The 23,212-nt window shown below is 60.2% G+C and overlaps 4 protein-coding genes across 4 annotated transcripts; 2 read left to right on the plus strand and 2 right to left on the minus strand.

The window, feature by feature from the left end:
* Nucleotides 1-165: 165 nt before the first annotated feature.
* On the plus strand, nucleotides 166-1,913 carry TRAVEDRAFT_31530 (Phosphotyrosyl phosphatase activator; the record flags this gene model as incomplete). The annotated part of the gene is made up of 8 exons (XM_008045185.1): nucleotides 166-404; nucleotides 463-591; nucleotides 681-823; nucleotides 880-951; nucleotides 1,006-1,130; nucleotides 1,183-1,283; nucleotides 1,331-1,384; nucleotides 1,436-1,913. Coding segments are annotated over 8 exons (1,211 nt in total), but the record flags the coding sequence as incomplete, so codon positions are not given.
* A 382-nt stretch (nucleotides 1,914-2,295) lies between these two features.
* TRAVEDRAFT_60824 (N2227-domain-containing protein) lies at nucleotides 2,296-4,292 on the plus strand (the record flags this gene model as incomplete). Its single annotated transcript, XM_008045519.1, has 11 exons — nucleotides 2,296-2,382; nucleotides 2,439-2,697; nucleotides 2,750-2,964; nucleotides 3,023-3,105; nucleotides 3,160-3,227; nucleotides 3,284-3,350; nucleotides 3,415-3,563; nucleotides 3,622-3,719; nucleotides 3,794-3,866; nucleotides 3,925-4,031; nucleotides 4,094-4,292. 11 exons carry the CDS (start codon nucleotides 2,296-2,298, stop codon nucleotides 4,190-4,192), a joined length of 1,305 nt encoding a protein of 434 aa, XP_008043710.1. The 3' UTR covers nucleotides 4,193-4,292.
* Nucleotides 4,293-4,368: 76 nt separating this feature from the next.
* On the minus strand, nucleotides 4,369-9,942 carry TRAVEDRAFT_74682 (pleiotropic drug resistance ABC transporter). The gene is made up of 11 exons (XM_008045520.1): nucleotides 9,408-9,942; nucleotides 9,069-9,283; nucleotides 8,560-9,007; nucleotides 8,257-8,498; nucleotides 7,556-8,192; nucleotides 7,289-7,484; nucleotides 7,014-7,229; nucleotides 5,608-6,954; nucleotides 5,085-5,547; nucleotides 4,773-5,029; nucleotides 4,369-4,711 (listed from the first exon to the last, which is right to left on the minus strand). Exons 1-11 carry the CDS (start codon nucleotides 9,845-9,847, stop codon nucleotides 4,607-4,609), a joined length of 4,566 nt encoding a protein of 1,521 aa, XP_008043711.1. The 5' UTR covers nucleotides 9,848-9,942; the 3' UTR covers nucleotides 4,369-4,606.
* A 4,815-nt stretch (nucleotides 9,943-14,757) lies between these two features.
* Nucleotides 14,758-21,930, minus strand: TRAVEDRAFT_31534 (glycosyltransferase family 2 protein). The gene is made up of 9 exons (XM_008045186.1): nucleotides 21,508-21,930; nucleotides 18,829-20,758; nucleotides 17,886-18,776; nucleotides 16,804-17,835; nucleotides 16,596-16,750; nucleotides 15,984-16,542; nucleotides 15,664-15,933; nucleotides 15,557-15,610; nucleotides 14,758-15,501 (listed from the first exon to the last, which is right to left on the minus strand). The coding sequence occupies exons 1-9, from the start codon at nucleotides 21,822-21,824 to the stop codon at nucleotides 14,980-14,982; spliced, it is 5,730 nt and encodes a 1,909-aa protein (XP_008043377.1). The 5' UTR covers nucleotides 21,825-21,930; the 3' UTR covers nucleotides 14,758-14,979.
* Nucleotides 21,931-23,212: the final 1,282 nt, after the last annotated feature.

Below are 23,212 nucleotides of genomic sequence, written 5' to 3' on the forward strand. Positions count from 1 at the left end.
GAATGGGCTGCACAGGCGAGAACGAGGCGTGAATGAAAACAAGTTCAGCAAGCGCCCGTAAGCCGATCGCATTCGCGCGGAGAGCGGGCGCCTACGCGCCACCCCTATGGTCGGACCCGGTTTGGGCCAGACGGGTCCGCACTACCTCTGCTTTCCAATCCACCACCATGTCGGACTCGACAACGATTTCTACGAATGCTACAGAACACACGCATACGCCGCCTGCTGAAGCGACACAGGCGACCAGCACGGGCTTCTTCCCGCCGCGGAAGATCATCCTGACGAAGGAGCAGCTCGAGGCGTTCCAGCAGTCCAAGACGCACGAGACGATCGTGGGGTACATCAACGCGCTGAACGCGGCTGTCGTCGGTGTGAAGCTCACGGACGAGTGCCCTGTCTCTCCTGTGCGTAAGTCCGTCGGTTGCGTCGGCGTGCGGGCGGTGGAGTAACGAGTGGTTTCAGGGCGTGCAAGCCGTGCTGGATATTCTTGAGCGCGTTGCGGAGACGGCGCGCGGTATTCCCCCTGTGGATAACAAGGCCTCGCGGTTTGGAAACCCTGCGTTCAGGACGTTCTTTGACAAGATCTCGGAGGTGCGTACCCTGCGGCTACCCTACTCCTTGCCTGCATCTTGGTCCGCCGCTCTAGACGCGTATGGGTGACTGAGTGTTGCTGCTGCCAGATTGCTCCTGAGCTGCACCGCACAATTCCCGGTCTTCCCGAGGACGCGATCCCTGAAGTGACTGTGTATTTTGACGAGTCCTGGGGCAACCGGACGCGTATCGATTATGGGAGCGGCATGGAGCTCAACTTCTTGTGTTGGATGTGCGTCCGCCCCACCTAAGCATATGTGGCTTGTGGCTAATGGGGAGGTTGTGCAGGATATGCCTGGATAAACTGGGCGTATTCCAGGAGAGCGACCGTGCAGCTCTAGTGACCAAGGTCTTCTGGCGGTGAGCTGAGGGGGTGTCTACGAATGCCGGCTGTGGAGCTGATGTATGCATCAGGTATATCGAGGTCATGCGCGTACTGCAGTCGACCTATTGGCTCGAGCCGGCAGGATCGCACGGCGTGTGGGGCCTGGATGACTACCACTTCCTGCCGTTCTTATGGGGTGCAGCGCAGCTGCAAGGTGGGTACCTACTCGTTGAATCTGGTCTGGCACTGCTGACATACACGTTCAGGGCACAAGTACATCCGTCCAAAGTCAATACATGACAGTGATACGGTGGAGGAATTCTCCAAACACTACATGTATCTTGCGTGCATCAAATTCATCAATTCGGTAAGGAGCTGCCAAATGACCACCCATGGTTTCTAACGGTTTTCCAGATCAAGACTGCTTCATTGCGATGGCACTCGCCTATGCTGGACGACATCTCTGCGGTACGCTCCTCACCATTACTCGTCCACCACCCACCTCACCGTCCGCCTTAGGTCAAGACCTGGGACAAGGTCAACTCAGGCCTCACGAAGATGTACCTCGCGGAGGTGCTCGGGAAGCTCCCCGTCATGCAGCACTTCCTCTTCGGCTCGCTCCTCGCCTGGGACGGGCCCCTCCCCGCGCTGCCCGCAGGCTCCCCCGGGCAGAACGACGAGCACTGGGGGCACGCGCACGCGATGGGCGACCTCGGCGGCGTCGGCCAGCGCGAGAACGGGTGGGGCGACTGCTGCGGGATCCCGGTGCCGTCGGTGTTCGCGGCGGCGAAGGCGGAGGAGACAAGGAAGCGGGTCGAGGGCGGGCTGTTGTCTGGGCCTGGGATCCGGCCTGTGCCGTTTGATTGAGGGGGGCGGAGGATAGGAAGTTATTAAGGACCGTTATGGCAGCTGCTTGAAGTGTAAGATTTTGTAACGGAGTCTACGTTACCACTGGCCGGAGCATCATGCTTCTGTATCTGGATTGAAGTGATCTGCATCACGTCCAAACTCTTCATGTACGGACTTTCTAACTGACAGTGTAATCAGAGCCGCTGTACTACTACTTAGTACTTTTAGGTGCTGCCAATCTTCTTGCTAAAGTTAGTGTTATGGTCCGAAGGCGTCTAGAGTTAAATTGTGGTATCGCTTCGCGAGCACGCACAAATATCCAATGCTCTCGCGCCTGAATGGATCCAGAGTCCATCCCTCCAACGTCTCGAATAAGCTCCAATCAGACTGGATGAGCTCGCAAACCAATCAAAGGCTGCCTTTTTGGGTTGCTTGTCGGACACGTGGGCGGTACCACAAGTCATCGCAGCCACCGCAGTGGCTGCGGATCCGCCACCCGTTTCTGTTGCACACCTCCAAGATCCGAAAAGATGCCACTCACTCAAGCAGACATCGATGAGGAGCGCACGCACTTCGCGAATGTGATAGCGACGTTCCAGCAGTATGCTCCGTATGCCGTAAGAGTCGCTTTCGTCAGTTCGTGTGATCGCAGTGCTCAGCATGCCACTCTCAGCTGAACGCGAACAATCGCCGCCGAAAGGACATCCACATTATCCCGATCGAGGACCGCGAGCTGCTCGAGCAGATCGGGTACAAGCAGCGGATCTCGGCGACGGACGACGCGATCCTCGCGAACGCTGAGTTCCTGAACCTGCTCACCGCGAACCCCGAGATATTCGGGCAGGAACTGGCTGAGGACCCGGTAGAAGGAAGCGCGGATCAGCCAGAATCCTCAAGAAGACATGACCCGAGACGCGGCCAACACTCCCATGGTACTGGATGTCTTCCGTGTGCTAATTGATATGAGGCTGACCTTATATGAAGAGCACTCAGGATCAAGTCATAGCCATTCAGTCTCGCACCCCCACCGGGGACACTCGCATGGGGGAGGGCACTCTCATTCTCATGACTCTCCTCAGGATGGCTCGTCGAGAACAGACAAGGGCCGGGGCGGAAAGCGGCGATACAAACCCACTGAACACGACATGGAGAAGCTGCGCAGCACGCTGAAGCAACTCGTCCGTGACTGGAGCGAGGAGGTATATGACTCGTCGCGAGAAAATCGGTATCCGAGGCTGATATTGACTGCTCACACAGGGAAAAGCGGAGCGGGACGTCTGCTACGAGCCCATCAAGGAGGCCTTGTTGCAGCATTTCTCCGACATCCCGCAAGAAGAGAGGTAGGTGCTGTTTTGCTGACCGGTCCTCGCAGCTTGACAACGGTAGTTTTATAGAGGGAACTTTCGTGTTTTAGTTCCCGGGGCAGGACTCGGAAGACTGGCTTGGGATGTGGCAAACCTAGGTACAGGTATTCCTACATTATCGTCGGACGCGCCTCACATTTGCGCTCCCGTGAAGGCTTTGCGTGCCAGGGAAACGAGTTTTCACACTACATGCTGCTCGCCTCCTTCCATATGCTAAATAGGTAAGCGCACTCCGCTGGCTATCGGGGGGGGGGGGGTACTTACAAGATGCCTTCTTACTCGCAGGACAGACGCCGTCAACAAACACACAATCTACCCATACATCCACTCGTTCTCCAATCTCCTGAATAGCGAGGGTCTTCTCCGGCCAATCCGCATACCGGACGTCCTGCCATCTGGTCTGGCCCCAGGCTCGGACTTCTCCCTAGTGGCGGGTAAGTGTTGGGGACCTTTCTAGCCCGGGCGCGTACCCACTAACACGGTCGCGATCAGGAGACTTTGAGGAGATTTATGGCGCCGAAGAGGGCGATGACGCAGAGTCGCAGGTGGGGCAGTGGGACGCCGTCCTCACCTGCTTCTTCATCGACACGGTGAGTACGCTTCTTTCGGCCCCCAAGGCCGCGTCTCGGTAGCAGTCGCACTCAAACTGACACTCACCACACAGGCGAAGAACATCATCAACTACCTCCGTATCATCCACCGCATACTCGCACCCGGTGGCGTGTGGATCAATCTAGGTAAGTCGCACCACCGCACGCACGCCACGGCGGCCGCTGATACACACTCGGCGGACAGGACCCCTATTGTGGCACTGGGAGAACAACACGACGAATGACCCGTCTATCGAACTTACGCTCGACGAAGTGAAGGCCCTCGCACGCTCCATCGGCTTCGAAATATCTGTAAGCTCTTTTGTCCTGTGCGGACCGTTTCTTGTATCAGGTTTTGACCGGTGTCATCGCAGAACGAGCGCACGATCGACACCACATACACGAACAACGCGCAGAGCATGCTCGGATACGTGTATCACGCCTCGTTCTGGACCGCAACAAAAATCATCTAGGTCGCCTGGCCGGACGCACACGCATAGGAGGACGAAAGATAGATGTTAAACCGCTATATGTGCATTGACGTTGAGATTGTCTGTAATACATCTCTATAATCGACCGTAACGATATCGTAATAGTGTGATCGTACAAGAGGCAGCAATATGATTGAGAGACGAGACAGATGATAGATGGAATAAATGACCTCTTCTTTGACGTTCAGCCCCCCCGGTTCAGTTCTTGAGCGAGTCGTGAGATGGAGCAGGAGCAGGCAGCATGCGGATCGACTAGTGGGATTTCATAGTCTAATCTAGTAGGGGTAAGGGGTAAGGGGTAGGGGTAGATGGACGGTAGATGCGATGTGGATTCTAGTAGCAGTATGGAAGCGTGAAATGGACAGGGAACGGGAACGAGGGTCGGGGCAGAGTCCATTATGACGACTTGGCGCGGCGCGCGGCGATGCGGCTCTTCAGCGAGCCGAAGAGGCTGCCGGTGCGCACGCGGAAGAAGTACGTGAACGAGTAGATGCAAGCAATCTGTGTGCGCAGCCCATGTCAGCACCATGCGCAACCAGCCGGTCAGTGAAGGGGGACTTACGTTGAAGAAAATGAAGGCGACGAAGATGCCGAGGTCGCGCCAGTGGTGCGAGTAGAAGATGTTGAAGCTCTGTTCGAGGAACGCATCGGTGGTGGCGAACGAGCAGTAGCCGCAGCCGCTGGTCGCGTCGGGGTTGCTGAGGTACCCGCCGGCGTTCGCGATGTACGGGCCCATGTACTGCGAGCACGTCTGGCCCGAGGGCGGCTGGATCGTGACGAGTTCGATATCGGAGCAATGGATGTCTTGTTTCCCAAGCGCTGAGAGAGAAAGCATCAGCACATGTCCGCGTGAGGGTAAAAAAACACTGCGTACCTTGGCCGAGGAGCGCCTCGATGAGGTAGGTGTACGGCGACAGGCGGTACATCCACTGCCACCACCCGAGGGCGCGGTAAGGCTGGATGACACCGTCGAAGGTGAGCACGAACGAGAACAGGAAGGAGAAGAGCAGCGCCGCGATCTCCGCGTTCGGCGACATGGACGCGACGGCCTGGCCGATCGTGGTGTAGTACAGCGGGAACCACACGCCCATCATGAAGTACGTGAAGCCGGCGCGGTCGGTCGGGAAGCCGACGGTCCAGTACCAGCACAGGAAGTAGAGCGACGAGCCGAGGATGTTCCACGGGATCTCGATGAGGATCTGCGACGTGACGAGCGCGGACCAGCTGTACATGCGGGAGTGGCGCTCGCGGACCTCGAAGACGTTGCGCATCTCGATGAACGCGACCTGGAGCTGGTTGGAGAGCGGGACACTGATGATGGTCGACATGAAGATCGCCTTAGCAAAGCAAACGAATTAGCGTACGGCCACAAACGAATAGAGAACGGTAGCACTCACGAAGAGGTGGTTCTGGGTACCCTGAATGGTCGTCTTCGCGTGGAAGAATGTGAAGCCGATGAGGAGCGCGGACGCGATGTTCAAGCCGACCTTCGCCATGAGGTACGTCGGGTCGCGCCAGTGCGCCTGCGCGTCGCGCAGGAGCAGCGTGCACAGCTGGTACGCCCACGTCGTCGGGAACGTGTTCGTAAGCGTCGCCTGCACCGCGGGCTTGCTGCGGCCCTCCGCGTGGATGCGCTCGAGCGCCGCGGCGGACTCCGCCGCCTCCGCGCTCTTCTTCCACGCCTCGTACCACTCCACGTCCGTCGTCGCGGTCGCGCCGGCTCCTATCGCATCGAGGATGTACTCGGCCGGGTTCTCGCTGTCCTCGCACTTGCGCGCGCCGTTGCGCTCGAAGTAGCTGATGAGCGTCGTCGCGCGCGGGCCGATGTCGCCGAAGTACACGGTCTGCCCGCCCTTGCGGAGGAGCAGCAGCCGGTCGAACACCTGGAAGAGCTCCGCGGACGGCTGGTGGATCGTGCACACGATCGCCTGCCCGTTGTCCGCGAGGTCGCGCAGGAAGCTGGTGATCGCCCAGGCGCTTTGCGAGTCGAGGCCGGAGGTCGGTTCGTCGAGGAAGATGAGGGACGGCTTCGCGACGAGCTCGACGGCGATGGTGGTCCGCTTGCGGTGCTCGACGCCCAGGGAGCCGACGATGGCGTCCGCGTAGTTCGCGAGCCCGCACATCTGCAGCACCTTCTCGACGTACGCCTTCTTCTCCTCAAGGGGCACCGACTGCGGCTGGCGGAGGCACGCGGAGAACAGCAGCGCCTCGCGCACGCTGTTCGTCGGCAGGTGCGTGTCCATCTGCTGGCAGTAGCCCGTGTGCGCCTGGAAGTCCGCCGGGAGCGGGTGGCCATTCATCAGCCGTTCGCCCGTGACCACGCCGCCAGTCGTGCGCTCGGCCAGGACGTTCAGGAGCGTCGTCTTGCCGGCGCCCGACTCGCCCATGAGCGCGGTGAGCTTCCCGGGCGGGGCGTACCCGGAGACGTCGTCGAGCAGGCGGCGCGTGTGGCCGTGGCCGACGGGGACGACGTAGTTGAGGTGCTGGAACGAGAACACGTCCGTGACGGTGTGCGTCGCCTCCTTGATCGCCTGCGCCTCCGCGTCGTGGTGCGTGCCGATGCTCGGCGCGGCGCCGCCGCTGCCCTTCTCCTCGTCGGCCGCGGCGTCCTCGACGATGTCCGTCTTCGTGCCGCGCTTGAAGAGCATCACCGCGGTCTCGCCCGCGATGCTCGTGTTGTTCTCCGTGAGCGCGAGCAGGATCGCGATGAAGCCGATGCCGAATGCGCAGAGCACGCCGAAGTTCTGCATCGCCCGTCAGTATATGCCCCACATAACACACGGTAAGGAAGAAAAAGACGTACCCGCCAGAGGTGGGCGTACGTGTAGCCGTAGGACAGCGTGACGTAGTCCATGCCCGAGACCGTGAGCTGCCCAGGCACCGACCCAACGGTCGTGCACACCTGGTTCGCGAGCCCGACGTTCTCGTAGCCCGCGCCCTGCGGCACGAGCACCGAGCAGTCCGCGTGCACCGTGTGGAACTCGTTCACCATCAGCGCCTCGAAGCCGTACTTCAGCGGCTACATGCGAGCGGTTAGCACCGTTGCGCCAAGAAAGATTGGGGGAGAGAGGCACGTACGTTGATATATGTGATCCAGCGCAGCGCGCCGATCATGTACGGCTGCGGGATGCTGTAGCCGGTGTAGAGGACGAGGATGAGGGTGGTGAGACCGGCGATGGCCTGCGCGGGCGCGGCGCTCTTGAACAGCGCCGCGAGCGAGCGGAACCACGCCTTCATCGTGATCGTCATCCCGAACGTGAACAGCAGGAAGATGCTGTCGTCCGCATCAGCACCGCCCCACAAAAACACAAAAACACAAAAACAAAGCAGCCGTGGGGGACTCACAAGAACTGCGCAGCGCTCTGCTCGAGGCCGACCAAGAAGTAGATGAGGATCGCGAACACGACCATCGTGAGGAACGTGATCGGCACGTCCACGAGCGTGAGCGCGAGGCCCTCGACGAACGGGTGGTACATCGCCGCGCGGCTCTGCCTGTGCACGATCGGCCGCTGCGAGAACAGCGCGGGGATCTCCGCCATCGTCGACAGCGCGCTGAACAGCAGCGCGAAGAAGAGCACGCCGCCCCTGCTGAAGAACGTCGTCGTCTCGTTCTTGAGCCTCAAAAAGACCGTGCCGACGATGATGCCCTGCAAGACAAAGGAGAAGAGCTGGATGACCTGCGCGGCCGCGCCCCCACGGATGATCTGCACGCGGCGCGTCATGAGCGCGCGCGCCTGCATCGGGATGCTCGCGATGTACGGGCTCTTCTTGCTCGCGTGCCGCGCGTGCTCCGCCTTGACGCTCGCGCGGTACGCGTCCGCGCGCTCGGGCTTGCCCACGAACGCGGCGCGGTACGCGTCCATGTCCGCGCGGTTCTCGCGCGCGAACGCGGAGCGCTTGTAGTGCTCTGCGAACTCGGCAGCCGTGCGCGGCACGCGCGCCTCGAACCCGGGGCGCACGATGCGGCCGTTCGGGTCGGTCACTGCATTTTCGGGGGAACGCTAATCAGCATCCGCGGCGGGAGATGGAGAGGGAGAGGGGCGCACCGGCGACGAGGAAGTCGGCGGTGGTCTGCCGGTTCGCGGGCTCGTAGCCCATGTCGATGAAGTACTGGCGCGCCTTGTCGGCGGGGCCGAAGAACACCTGCCGGCCCTCGTAGATCACGCAGACCTTGTCAAAGTGCTGGTACAGCGACTCGCCGGCCTGGTAGATGGCCACGATCGTCGACTGCCGCGCGATGTCCGTCGCGATCCGCAGCGCCTGCACGAACTCGAGCGCCGTCGACGCACTGTCGCAAAACGTCAATATATGCGCTATATGCGAGGGGAGGAGAGGGGGAGAAGACGCACTCAAGACCACGGGTGGAGTTGTCCCACGAGTTCAAGAGACTGCGAGCTGCGAGCGCCTCGCTAATCGACACCCGCTTCTTCTCACCACCAGACACACCCCTTACAGAGGCATCGCCCACAAGCGTATCCTTCACATGCCGCAGCCCAAACACCGTCTCGAGCACCTCGACCGTGCGCGACACATGGTCCTCGCGCGACGCCCCGGGCAGGCGCGCGCGCGGGGTGCGCGTCGTCGCGGCGAAGCGCAGCGTCTGGTCGACGGTGAGCGTCGGGAAGTGCACGTCGTCCTCGGGGCAGTACTGCACGTCCCCGCGGTAGTGCCGCTCGACCTCGTCGGGCGTGAGCGAGTCGTACGCGACCGTGCCCTCGACGGCGTGGTACTCCGCGCGCTGGTTCGCGAGCGTCTTCAGCAGCGTGCTGCACCCCGAGCCGGGGCGCCCGAGCACGACTGTTTGCGCGGGGGGCGGTCAGCACGGGGAGGGGCCGGGGAGGGAAGGAGGGGGACGTACGGAGCATCTCGCCGGGGCGCACGACGCCGTCGAAGCCGGAGAGGATGTCGCGCGTGGCGGGGTGCATCTGCGCGCGGATGCCCTGGAGCATGTTGAGCGGGTTGAGGATCGAGCCGAACGTCGGCTGGTAGGACGCCGCGGCGCCGACGCCGACGACGCGCAGGTCCTCGAACACGACGCCGAGCTCTCTGCGCTTGATGTCTGACTCGTTCAGCCTGCGGACACGGATCGCAGCCGGTCAGCGATGGCGTTCTCGCAGATTGACACCGCCGGGCGCCCACAACGACCACACCCGGGCGCCCGCACGGACAAAAAAGGAAACGGGGATTGCACACGCACTTCTTGATGACGCCCCGGAGGGCCTTCTCAAAGTCGAACCCGGCGCCGTCGATGGGGCCCGCGAGCGTGCTCTCGTCGGAGCTCGGGCTCGGGCTGGGGGGGCGCGCGCTCTTCTTCTCGTCGACGGTGCGGTTCGTGCGCGTGCGCCGGAGCTCGTCCGCGTGCGCCTGCGACTGTCTTGACAGGGTGCGGCGGAGCTGCTCGACGCCCTGCGGGTCGAAGTGGCCGATGTCGACGTGCGACGCGGCGCTCTGTGTGCGCGCGAGCGGGTGCCCGAAGGCGGACGGCGCGTCGGAGTGCGCGAGGCTGGGCGAGCGCTGATGTTGCTCTTCGGGGCTGCCGTTGAACGCGGCGTGGCCTGCGGCGATCTGGGTGGGCGTCGGGAGCTCGGGCACGTTGTCCTGGCCCTCGAGGGACTCGAGGTGGGCGGTGTCCACCATGTGTGTGGGAGACTCCGTGCGGAGCGGTTAGATTGTCGTGAGGGGAGAGGAGGGGGCGGAAGAGGCGGGAAGGGAGAGAGAGAATTAGGGAGGGGCTACAAAGTAGAGACACTACGGAACGGCGGCTGGCGGCGGGCGGTATATATGGATGGGGCAGGGCGGATAGGCTACGGCCGCGCGCGGCTGGCGAAGCGCAAGCGCAGGCGTAAGCAGCCAGCCGCGCGGCGCGCACCGGTCGAGTGATCGGGCAGTTTGGGACGGAAGGCGTCGACGATGCTCGCACTCGCAGCGGAGGCGCCTAGCACCCACAGCCCATTCCGCGAGCCAGGCCGTTACGCCATCCCCGCGCCGTGGGTGCATGTGATACCGGCGCCGTGCCCCCGCTTACGCCTCCTGCTGACCCTACCGCCTTCCCCGCACTCCCCTCCCTCCACGCGCGGTGGTGCCGGTCGTCTCTTTGACTGCGAATCTGCAGCCAGCGCCATCACACCCCGACGTGTCCCGCGATTTGCGCCGACGCGCGAGAGAAAGAAGGCGCGAATCGGCGCAGAAGGCGTGAGCTGTCGCGCGTGTCAGCCCCCTGACAAGGCCCACTCGCCCAGAACGGCATTTCCGAGAAAACCGGACAGCGGGGGCTGAGCTCAGCGGGCTTACCGCCGCCGCCTGCCGAATACGCGTACGCTCGAGCTTAATTCGCTCTCCCCCTCTGCTTACTCCCTTTTCCCGCGCCCGACCTCGGGCTTTCGCACTCCAACCACGCTACGCCCATTTTGCGGGATCTGAGCCCATCTGAACGCAATTCGTCCATCCTGCGGAGCGCGGCGTGCAGCCGCGTTGTATCAGATAAGATATTAATTTGTATCGCCCCGCCGGGAATCAAAAACAGGGTCCTTCGAGGCACCGACCGCTGATGCGCTTTGTAACTTTCCAATCCACTGCCGAGCTCGTGTGTCGCGACGCAACGGTCTCTCGCGGGTTTGCGGCACACACGGACGCGTCCTCGTCTAAAACATGTATCTCGTTTCTACTGGCGCAGTGCGCTGTGCGTGTTCCCCTTAATCACGCCCAGCGGCGCAGTCGAGGGCCATCGTAGAGTGCATGTACGAGCGTGGAGGCTGGCGAGATCTATAGCACGGTCGGTGATCGAGATGGATCGATGTGGCTGTCACTGATCCCGTCAGCCGAGGGGACACACAAGCCTCAGGCGCGCGCGGCTCCCGGGTACGTAATCCGCTCTTGGCATCTGACTGTCCGCCCCGATCCGGGCGCAGCGACAGCCTCCAGGGCCGCTGCATTATCCGTACACACGCGTATACACGCAAGCACCTCCACGGACGGCGCGATCGCGTTGGCATCTCGACATCACCTTCAGGCGTCCTCTGGGGCAAAGGCGGTGCGCGGGTACGCGGGGTGTTCAATGTCAGCGGCCGCCGGGTGCTTACGGTCAGCACGGTATACAACGAATCACGATCTCCTCCCCGCCGGCAGCAATCCTCCTCGACACTGAATTGGGCGCGCCCGGAAAGCGAAATCAGGCTCGGGATGTTCATATTCGCCAACCTGCTCCGCACGCGCCTCGCGACCGCACATCATAGTCGCAACCACAACCGCCGCAGCGCCAACGCTACACCGCATCAGGGCACGTACGTACGTGTCCCAACCCGTCCACGGCAGAACGCACGCACACCATATTACTTACTTGCAAGCCCCCCCACAGAGCGTGAGGATCAGATCCAACACGAACATGTTCTGCGCCCCAACCCGACCGTCGCACCAGTGCATACTCGTTACTTATCTCCGGGCGCGCTCGACTCCGGCCTGCCTCGGTGCCCGGATGCTGTCATCACCATCGCACTGATCCACCTCCGTCCGGGTCGTCCGTGCACCTGCAAGCACTCAATGTCCATCGAGCGTCGAGCCTGAGCGTTCCGGCAGTATGCATGGCGGTGCGCGCGCTCCTGTCCGCACCCAGGCGGGATCGGGCGCAGTGGCGTCTGCCAAATTCCACCCCCGGGCGGGCGTCCGCGTCTCTGCTCGCGCGCGCAGCGGCCCGAGGATCGTACGACGTCCAGCGGGAGCGAGCTCGTGAATTCGAGGCTGGCGCCGCGGTGGAATCCAACGGTGCTGATATGGACAAGTATCACCGTCGTACGCCGTCTCTTCGAACTCTGGCGCCTGCGATCGTGACACTTACGCGGGTACGGGCGGGCAACTCAATCGCCTTTTATCTTTAGGCAGGCAGGCTTGGGAAGACTGGACATGACGTTACGGCGATTCCATTATACCAGACGGGGGCGTCAGGGATAGTGCTCCGGGCAGCCGCCCATGGACGCCTCCGGGTGCACGACGTTACGAGCCAGGGAGTGCGTAATGTGGACGGCGTGGCAGCTAATACTTACAAAGAGGCGTGGCGCCCGCACAGCCATGCTCGTTCATATTCGCAGCGTCATTCCGGGCATCCATCCGCCGTCGCGCTGGACATGCTCAGGCTACGGTACAGCCTCAGGAACGGATTCTATTCACATGCTATAGGGAGAGCGTTCCGTGGACCACGAACACGATCGAATTCGAAGGCGCTACAGTGGGGACCGCGAACCGCCCCCACGATGGTTTCAACGGGTTCGCGGAGCTCGGAACCACAGCCCGCTGCAAAGTTCGCCATCGCTAATTGCGGGGGATTCCATGCTTGCTTGCAGGACCCCGGACGAGCGCTCTCGCAGCTCCTAGCGTGCCTCCTGCCGGCGCAAGGGCAGCAGGAATGCAAGAGGACGATCCGCGCGCCCCCCTTCGAGCTGACGACTAGGTGCGTGTTCGGGTCCGGATTGCAGCGCGCGTTTCCACTCAGGTTGACATGTTCATGCGGGTACGGGCGGGCTCTATCTCAGCGCTCGGCTCGTCGAACTCATTGCACTGGGGCCGGTGTCAAGGATCATGCCCCGAGTCACCGCGCCCACCGCGACCACCGCGGGACCGAGTCCCTGCGTACTGCGAAACGAGTAATGTGGATGGCGCCAGCCGTCTTTACAGCCGTGGCGTTTGCGCAGCCATACAAGCATCCGGGGCCTCGGTGCCACTGCACCGATCCGATGCCGCTCCTGATTATTGGGTTCCATCAACCCCCTGCAGGAAAGGTGAGCACTCCGTGCTGTCGTGCGTACATGCCTCCCTAACGATGACAGAAGTAGCAGAGCAAGAGACCGAACTACGGACCTTTTTCGGATTCGGCCACATCGCCTAGTCGAGTGAGCACCGTTTCATTCACTGCTCCATACCCGCGGCCTCTCCACTGACACCCCCGCACGGTGGGATAGATGGGATCCACGTCTCGAGTGTCGATGCGTGCAGGTATGTGCGCCAGATCCATACACGGGCGTGCGGTCGTATCGTACGACATGCATTCAACCCACGTCCATCGAAGAAGACAGAAGGCGGGGCACGGCACGGAGAGCCCGAAATACGCATGGGTGGAACCGCGTACCGAACCGTTTTTCCTGGCGCCTCGCGTTTCGTGCGTGCGCGACGGACCGAAATACGCTTCGAAGTCGTTATGCTCTTACCACCTGGTGAGCACGTTCTCGTCCGACGCCGTCGGCAGCGCATGCGTAGCTCGCACGTCTGACCTCTGGCTTACTTTCACGTTGCGAGCAGACTGCCGCACATTGCTGCGGGAAGTGCTCGGACCAGGCTAGCTATGGGAAGCATGTTACGAAAACGCCGCGTCTAGGGCACCGTGATGGTCAGCTCCTATCTATTTATTCTGACCGTCTGTAAGTTCAGTGAAAACCTATTTTTGTGGTTATCACACCCTTACGCGGAGAGCACAACCTAGTGGATGATCCCCGAATAGTAGTACGGGTGCGTTCCCACTCATCAAACTTGGGACAGCCCCGCGGCGGTCTGCATTACTCTACGGCGATATCCTAGCCCCCACTTCACCCACGCTGGACATTCCTGCGTCGATTGTGCAGACACGCGGTCCTGCTGTCAGTAACGATGTTCCCCGCTCATGGGAGTTTACGGCTTAGCGGTGGTCGCGGCGCTTCGGCGAATTCACGGTTACCGGACGAAGATTCAGTTGGGAGTCCCTAGCAGATGCGCTCTATCAAGCAGGATGTGGCGAGAAATATCATGGCACTGAGCAGGGGGATCTGCAGATATCAGGCATGGATCCGGCAGACCGAGCTGTGAGTCGGGGTCAAATTCGACCTCCGCCAATCTTTCAATGCGACCGACACTTCTATCAAGGGCCGCTGAATGGCTGTACCGGCACGCTCGACCCTCAACCGCCCATACTTGCTTGGATTTGCGACCGGTTTTGCGCCCAGGCTTGGACACCGGGGCCAACCGCTGCTCCCCGGATTTTTGCAAAACACCGGCCACTCACGGTGCGCCCTATGCACCCGTACACGCTACGATTGATGCCGGTTTTGGCGGCGATCCATGTCGTGGTACCAACGGCTGAATCTCAGATTCTCCATGTATCACAACTTGTCGCTATGTCTGGTACCGTACACCGAGGCCAGTGACAGATGCAATGGATATACGCCCTTGTCATCTCGGCCGCTCAGAACACGCCCGGAGGATTCTGGACAGTGCTTGACACCGAGTGAGTTAGAGAGCATCAATACCAGCGAACAGCCCCAATGTAACGTTCTCAAACTAAGAAGATTCCTTCTCGCTGTCTAGGAACAGGATGTACGCCTACGCCCAGCTTAATTGTAACCTAAGTTGGTTTAGTCTCATTACTTTTGAGGCCTCTATGTTCACACTCCCATCCAAATCCATACTCCAGCCCCACGTTGCTCAACTGCAGTGTATGCAGGAATCAATTCACGTCCGTCCGAGCTAGCCGCGACGCAAACATGCTCTACTATAGGTAATACGCGTAGCAAAGTACATGGATGATGGGTGTGGTGGTGGCCGCGACAGTGGTGCCGCAGACTGGGGATTATACGAGTGAGAGAATGCCAGATGCGACGACGAGCGGGAGTCCGAGATGTCCGTACTGCGATGAATCCTTGTAAGAAAAGAGATGGAGATATAGGCGGAAAGTGTACGAAAGCGTGACGTGAGGAGGGGCATAACCATAACTAGCAATAGTGTCTGTCTGAACACGAGCGTCCGAGGCACGATTACCCTGCGCGCGCGAGCAGTACGCGGTCGATGGCGTCGTTGATCACCCGCTTGCGCGCGGAGAGGTCCATCCCGAACTGCTCCTCGAGCCGTCGGCGGATCTCCCTTTTCGTGACCGTCGTCAGATCGGCGTTGCGGAGGCGCTCCTCCACAGCGTGCTCGATCTCGGCGTCCGACGGGCCGCCCATGAAGTCTTGGTCGTCTGGGCTCCGTGTCGCGGGGATCTGGACGTCGAGGTAGTTGCTTGCTGGACGTGAGGGCATCGGTTGGTGCAGGACGCCCGGCATCATGACGTGCGACAGCGGGGTGTTGCGCCCAGACTGGTACCCGGGGGGAGGGTACATCATCTGCGCTTGTGACGGCGCCGGGGAGTACGCGCGGGACATCGCGGGCTCGTACATCGTCTCGCGACCGTAGACGGACGCGGTCTGAGACTCCGCGTAGCCGTCGTTGCGCATCTTCGTGGGCGGCACCCATGAGCCGATGCTGTGGTTGGACTCCTTGTCCCAGAGCTCGTTCTCCTGTTTTATTATAATGATGAGTACTGCTCGTGGCCCGCATTCTGACTCGACTTACGTAGTCGTTCCAAGACTTGAGAGGAATGGACCGAGGATCGAACTTGCCCTCATCCTGTCGCACATAAGTAAAACAATGTCAATCATATGGACGACACCTTTACTTACGTGAACAATGATCTTCTTGCCAGCTTCACCCAAAACGACACGTGTCTGACCCCAGGAGAAGTCGTCCATGCGCCAGAACGAGTACAACGGCAACAGTAGCGAGAACACGGGGATGGCGAGGATGTAGAAGACCATCCAGCCGATCATGTCCCACTTGCGACGCAAGATGAACACGAGTGCTTGGATACCGTAGACAGCGGCGATGAGGATGATAGACAGGGTAGGGATTTGAGAGTGTTCGCCCGCCGCGAGGTAGATGAGGTAGACGAGCTGTGAGAATGTTAGCGTAGCTTGGACGAGGACGAGTAGGAAATACTCACGTAGGCCACAGTAACCGGTTGGATGATCGTGGACAAGAGATCGATCATGACGACGAACCGCATAGAGAAGCAGCAGAAACCACAGAGCTGGTCCAGGAAGACGAGTTCGCCCAAGTTGTGCACCGTAGAGTTGATCCAGCGACGACGCTGGGACAGCAGAACCTGCCAGTCATCGGGCGCGACGGTGTATGCGTGGGCGTCCCGAACGAACTGCGTCTTGTAATTCGAGAAGTGCTTGAGCAGCAGCGTCGTGAGGTAACGATCTTCACCGAGATGCAGCAGGTTCTTCATGTGCAGGGTGTCGACACGGTTCTCCGAGTAGTCGTCGAGCACCTGATTGCTGATGAACAGGGGCTTGTGGGTGTCCGGGGTGCGGAGGCGGTAGAGCGTGAAACAACCGGGCAAACAGGTCACGGATCCGAACAAACTCTCGAAGGCCTTCGCCATGTGGTGGGAAATGAAGTACTCGTAGACTTGCATCATGGTGATGAGTGACTGCTTCGCGTTCGCCAGTTCTGTTTCACCGCAGACACCGAGCAGCTTCTTGTCGTGAATCATGCTGAACGGGACAGGTTAATTGTAAGATGAGCTTCAGGGTAGTGAGACACTTACGCAGAGACAAGCCGGTTCAGCGAGAGAGGGGCGACCGTCGTATCGGCATCCACCATGAACACGTACTCGTAGAAAGTCGGATTGACACCAATGACGTTCTTGATCTGGTGGAAGATCTCCAGCTCGAGCGGGTTCATGGGAGTACCGTAGTGGACCTATGCAGAATGGAATGAGCGGTTGCACGAAAACAAGCATCCACGCGACGTACCTTGTTCAAGAAGTGCATGATGACCATCTGTGAGTCACGCTTACCACGGTTACCAGGACGGGACTTCTCCCCCGGCCGGCCGCACTTGACGACAACGAGATACGGAACGACGTGACCGGCGGTCTCGTACAGACCCGAGAAGACCTTGCCCATGTTGTGCTGCTTCGCACCCTCGCCGAGCGAGAGGAAGCTCAGCGGCTCCGCGTCCACGTTGGGGTTCGCGCCGAGGACGTCGAGGACGATACGCGGAGTGGGCTGGTCGTTTCCGGAACCGACGACCATACCGTCACAGATGATGAACAGGAGCTTGCGCTTGTCGTCATACTTCATCTGCGCGAGCGAGTCGATCGTCTTCTTGAGCGACGCGTAGCCTTCCGTGTAACACGGGACCTGGCAAATAACGAACTTGTCGTGGTCCTCGGGCGCGCGGGAGGCGCTGAAGTTGATGGACGCGATGAACTTGAAGCCGATAACGCTAACCATCATGATCGAGAGCGCGAGCAGGATGTAGGTGGCGAAGAGGCACTGAGGGGAGTTACGCGTGTCGAGTTTGCCGATCATGAACAGGTTGCGCATGCAGACGCGCTGCCTGTTCAGGGTGTCCGAGTCGATGTTCAGCCCGTCCAGTTGCTTGGTAACGTCCGATCCACCGCTGTGCCGGAAGACGTCGATGATGGACTGGTGCATGAACTGCGTGTCGATGTCTCCGGGGGCGACCGCGTTGTTGGGCAGAGTGGCGACAGAGGGCGGGCTCTTCGTGTAGGTGGTGAAATCGTACACGAAGCCGCGGTAGATACCAACCGAGTTACCCGAAGACGCCATGGACTTGAGCTGCTTGGAGCTGTACGCAACGTAGCCGACACGTGCCTGCCACCGCATCTGGGTCATCGACTCGAAGTACCAGTCAGGGCGAGGGTCCGTGGTCCAGGAGCGGAAGTCGTGGTACTGAGCGTTGACGTCCGTGTTGTTGCTCGAGCTGAGGACGACGTACGGGCTGACCGTTCCGGAGATACCGTTGCAAAGCGCGCTGACCTGCGGAACGAGTGAGTAACCTTGGATATCCGACACTGCAGCAAACATACCTGAACCGGGAAGACGTTGTCCGCAGAGGCACCGCCGTACTTGAGGATCGACTTCGCCGGGACGACAGTGACCGTACGCTCGTGGTCCGCCGCGATGGATGTCAAATCAAAGACCTCGCCGCGGATGGACGTGTACACGTTGTTAGGGTTGTTCTCGACGGAGTGCTCCGCGAGCTCCTGGCTGTTGAAGATGTGCTCGCGGGGGCAGATGAGGGGCGAGATGATGGCGATGACGAAGATCGCGCATCCACAGACAAACCAAATGATCATGTTGATCGCCAGCTTCTCCCGCCACGCCTGTCGCACGTCGTCGCGCTTCATGCGCCCGATCTTCGTGAGCGCGAAGTTCGGGATGAACCAGGTGAGCATCCAGCAAAGGAGTACCCATCTCCGGCGTGCGGAGGACTCCTTGACTACCTCCGTCGTCTCGCCCTCCTGGATCTCGCCAGCGATCGCCTCCTTGTCGAGAAGGCCCTTCCCGTCCGTGTTCTGGAACATGTTGCGGGAAGGCGCGTAGGACTCCGTCCCAAAGTTAGACACCGAGGCGTCATCGCGCTGGCTCGTGTAAGCACTGCGCCCGTCAAAGTCGTCACCACGGAAGGATTTCCGTTCGTCGTAATCATCGTACATGTCAGCACGTTGGAAGGGAGAGGCGTGTTGAACGAGGGGCAGCGCCTGGTTGGAAGTCGCGAAGGGGTCGCCGAAGTCACCGGCGTAGGGAGAGTTCTCTGCGCCGGGGACCTGGTAGGGAGCATAGGGGTCACCTAGGTCACGAGGGTCGAGACCGGCTTCCGCCTCAGCATCGCGCATACGGTTCCGCTTCTGCTCCTCGGTGTCCTTCGAACGGAGATCATCCTCGAGACGGTGGAACGCTGCTTGCGAAAGGAAGACCTATAGTAGCATGGTTAAGGAAGTACGGACGACAAATGCAGATGTGACGTACCATAGACAACCCAAGGACGACGTCGCGCTCCTGCAAGCCCAGAGCAGTCCTCGACTGCTCAACCTGCTCGCGGGAGTCACCTTCCGAAACGCCCACAGCCTGGAGCAGGCCCCCGTAGCGCTGAGTGTACTCGTCCGGGGTCATCATCGCCTCGAACACGTTGACGGAACGGCGCGCAATCTCCGAGAGCCCGACGCTCCGTACTTGCGCCTTGACTGAGCGGCCCTCCATCTGGTTGGGTAGTTGAGAGTCGTTGGGGTTAATGCAGAATACATACCACGACTGCGTGTCCTCAAGCGTCTCGAATAGTACATCGAGCGCCTGCCTGAACTCGCCGGCGACGCAAGGAGCTCCGCCCGGAGTGGGGCCCTCGTCCTCCTCGCGGTCCTTCTCGTCGATGTCGCCGCCCTCCTTGAGAGTCGGCATCCGCTTGATGGTGTTCTTGCGGCGTGTCGACGGCGCACGCATGGGCTTAACGGGCTGTTGTGCGGCGACGATAGTGTCCTCGTCGCGTGGGTGTGCCTGGGTCGCGATCGCCTTCGCGGAGAAGAGACCGCGGACGAAGGGGTTCATGGAGCCCGAACCGTCGGCAGCGGGGGCGTCGGTTGTGCCCGCGCTCGTGCCGCGGAGCAGCGACACGAAGTCGGGGTTGATGGCGTCCAAGTTCTTCTCTAGGAAGCCGCTCGCCGAGTAGGTAACAGGCCCGCTGTAGTGGTTGACAGTGAACGTGGGGAAGCCCTGACGATCCATACCGCCCGCCTTGAAGGATGAGTGGTTGCCCCAACGCTTCGTGAACGCCTCCACCATGGTGTGATCGGTCTTCCGAGGCATCCGCCGGCCCTGGTCGTCCATGATGTGGATGAGTCCGCCCGGACGGTGCTGGAGCAAGCGCAGACACTCGGAGTTGTCGAAGTAGGGAACGTGGGGCACAAAGCGAGAGATCCCTTCGGTGTTGTACTCCTGAACGTGCGCCTCGAAGAGCCTCTTCTGGATGAAGTTGAGGAGGCGCTCATTCGCGAAGTTCACGCAGAACTGGTCCAGCGAGTTCGGCCGGCTCGTCATGTTCTGGGGACCCGGCAGGTCGAAGAGGCCGATGAACGTCGCAAAGTCGTCACGGCACAGGCGCTGATTGATGTGCTCATTCAGCCACGCGAAGAGGAGGGAGTACAGGGTCTTTGCGAGCTCGTCCCTGTTGTCGGAGGCGCCATCTGGGTCGAGGAAGACCGTGCAAAGCTCCTTCTTGACGAGCTTAGTCTTGTACGAGAGCGTAGCCTCGAGCGCGGCGGCCTGGACGCCAAGGAATTCGGAGACGATTTCGAGGACATCAAGATTTCGGACCACGGCGGCGTCCTCGTTCCGATGGCGATCCACGGTGAACTCGAGGTTACCCAGGTGGAGGATCGCGGCGATGAGCTGACATGTTTGGGCCACATGCCTCTTGGAGAAGCCGACGTTCTTGAGCGCGACCTTCAGCTGATCGAACCGCACCGCGTCCTCGTTCGCGTTCGCTCCCCGCCCGCTTGCCGCCGGCACTCGGGCACCCAGATACCTGTACTGGGTCTTGTCCGATAGGTGCATGTGTTGCCGTTCCTCCGGAGACGCACCGGCGACGAGGTAGTAGAAGATGTGGAAGTTGCGCTCGCCCGATGGTGCTCCCGCCACTCGATTGCGCTCCAGGTAGTAGTCCAGCGTCTTAACACCGCTGATACGGCCGCGCTCCGTGAACTGCAGCTCGGTATACTTGCCGAAGTGCGACGCATTGGGGTTGAACAACGTGCGAGAGTTGCCGAACGCCTCGAGCACGAACTCTGCCGCGGGCACTTGGTTGCCGAGCTTTGAGCCCTTCTTGCCTGGCTGGCTGACGCTGAGCTCGAGGAGGGTCTTAATCGCGAGCCTGCGGTTCTCTGATTTCCCGCTTCCTGTCTCACCACTAAAGGTATGGTGAGCATGTAATCATAAGTCTTGAGAGAGCGTGACAAAGATATGTGTGAGCTCAGATGCGCAGGCCAGGCCTCATTTTAAACTGGGTAAAATGCAGCTAGGGTAAGACCTCATGTGCTAGCCCCACCCCCAGGTCTGACTATTGGGTCCAACCTGTGGTGGAGTCTAATCAAGGCCTCACCAGGCCAAGCACACCTCTGAGCATGAAGGTCCGAAAGGATACAGCTGCTTAGAAAACGATAGGCCTTTTCTCAGATCGCTCGTATTGTAGCTCTTGTTTACCTCCACAGTCCAACAACCAGGCGGCACGCGTCCGCACACCCAAATGTGGCAGGTTTACGGCGCTGGGCTCCGACAGCGCTGGTGAGAACCACACTGACCGCCCGAGCTGCCTCAGCCATTGGCTATGAGATATTTGTTCGGCCCCGCCAGGTAAACAAGGCCGCAAGCGCGAGGCGATCACAAAACGGCTTAACCTTTCCTAAGCAGCTGTATTCTTGGATGTGGCGGCTTGACTGGTGATGCGGAAATACGGGCAGACGGTGGGTAAACCCGCTCCACAATTGGAACAGCCACCGAAATGCCCGTATACCAGGAGATCGTGCCAGGCAGACACTCCCCAGCAACAAGCCTGTCCCCAAGTGCGTTCCGGCGCCGTGATCGGCGCCCTCCAATCAAACCCTCCTCCAGCGCCCAACCACACCTTCGTCTGAACACGAACATGGAGAGAGGACGTACGTGAAGAGCATGGACTGGTCCTGCGCTGTCCTCCGCATGTGGTAGTACGCATTGTTCGCGAGCTGGAAGATGTGGGGCGGGAGCCGAGTGTTGTCCGGGGAGGTGTCGCGGTACTCGGCGGCATACTTGTGCAGGACGGCGTCCGAGTTGCTTGGCACGTACTTGTGCGGGTTCACGGCGACGAGTCCAGAGGTCCCAATGGAGGTGTAGATGTTGTCGTTCATAAACCGCTCGCGGATGCATGACACGATGATGTCCTCCGAGACCGGCGAGAGCGTCGCAAGGTCCGTGACGGACTCGAGCTGTTGCGGCGGCATCGTCGACTGCCGATTCATGGTGGAGGCTACTCCCCCGGGCGAGTTTAGAAGCTTCCTAGATGGTAGAAGGAGAGAAAAGGAGGGAGAGGACGGACGAACGGCGCCGTTGGTATGGCAGTGTGCAAGCTGTGAGAGCGACGCCGAGCTCGCCTCCTCCAGGTCTCGCAACGGAGTTTCAATATGGCGGCGACGGCGACGTGTGTAGTTCAATCCCCGACAGGGAATTTCGATCTCCAACCGGACTCCGCCGCAAGTGCGCCCAGGCCGAAGATTCAGACGACTCTGAGTCTCGCCTGTGTTTCGTCCACATTCACAAGACCACCCATCCTCGAGCCGCCTGACAAAATTTCCGTTATCCAGCTGAACTCATTCTCTACTTTGTGCAGAAGCCGCTGAAGTTTGATCATCCTGTCCTCTTTGCAACCAACGCGTGCTGATCATCCCACTCTCGCACCCCGTGCGCGCTCCACTACTACGCAATCACGTCCCCTGTGATACGCAGCCCCAGGTGAGTCTCTGGCGCATTGCAGGGGCATGGACGTGCATCGTGTGAGGAGATGACGACTATCGGCGAGCTTTCCTTGGAATCCAACGGGCATGTATAGCCGACGCCGTGAGTGAGTAAGCCTCCGTCACACATCTATGCACATCGCGGATACCATCAGCACCCTGCTGCTGCTTGACTGACAGCCAAATACCTGTGTATACGCTCTGGGCCCAGTGAGTCCAAGCCAAGGAGTGCGAAAGGGTAATTATAGGTGTCTTGATGGCGCAGACATGATGACTATACTACGCTGCTCAGCTGCGAGCAGTCAGATTACATGTCGAGAGCGCCCAGCGGCTATACATACTGACACCTATTTTCAGCCTTCATGCCATGCAATTGTGGGAGTCAAGTACGATCGGCCGTGTCACGGCTCTATCATTGGATGTTGACTGAACACGCGTACGGCCCGCAGGCGTGTCTTCCGCGCGGTGTCCGCGCGGGCTTGCCCCAGCAGGTCGATGACAAGAACATGCTACGGCACAAGCACCTGTTTCACAAGCAGCGGCCCCCGGACATACGCCTACCAAGCCTTGGCTGAAACGTCGCATCGTGGGACTCTTGTATGGTCGGGAGGATCATACGTAGTCAAACCTTCCGTTTCAGAGGAATCATCGATGAACATGACTCTGCTCCTTCGCCGATATGTGAATGATATAATTAACGCTCTACAACTGCAATCGTCAGGTTGAGCGGATCCTCCTCCGCCGCCCATAGCTAGCAGCTGCCAAAACTTGGACGTTTCGTAGAGCAGAATCAAATTGCCTAAACGGGATGGACACTGCCACTGCGTGAGCGCTTACATTGCGTGGTGAGCGGTGAGCTTTGGATGATCCAGCCCGCT

This window comes from Trametes versicolor (assembly GCF_000271585.1).
Source record: "Trametes versicolor FP-101664 SS1 unplaced genomic scaffold TRAVEscaffold_12, whole genome shotgun sequence".
In the NCBI taxonomy this organism is placed as follows: domain Eukaryota; kingdom Fungi; phylum Basidiomycota; class Agaricomycetes; order Polyporales; family Polyporaceae; genus Trametes; species Trametes versicolor.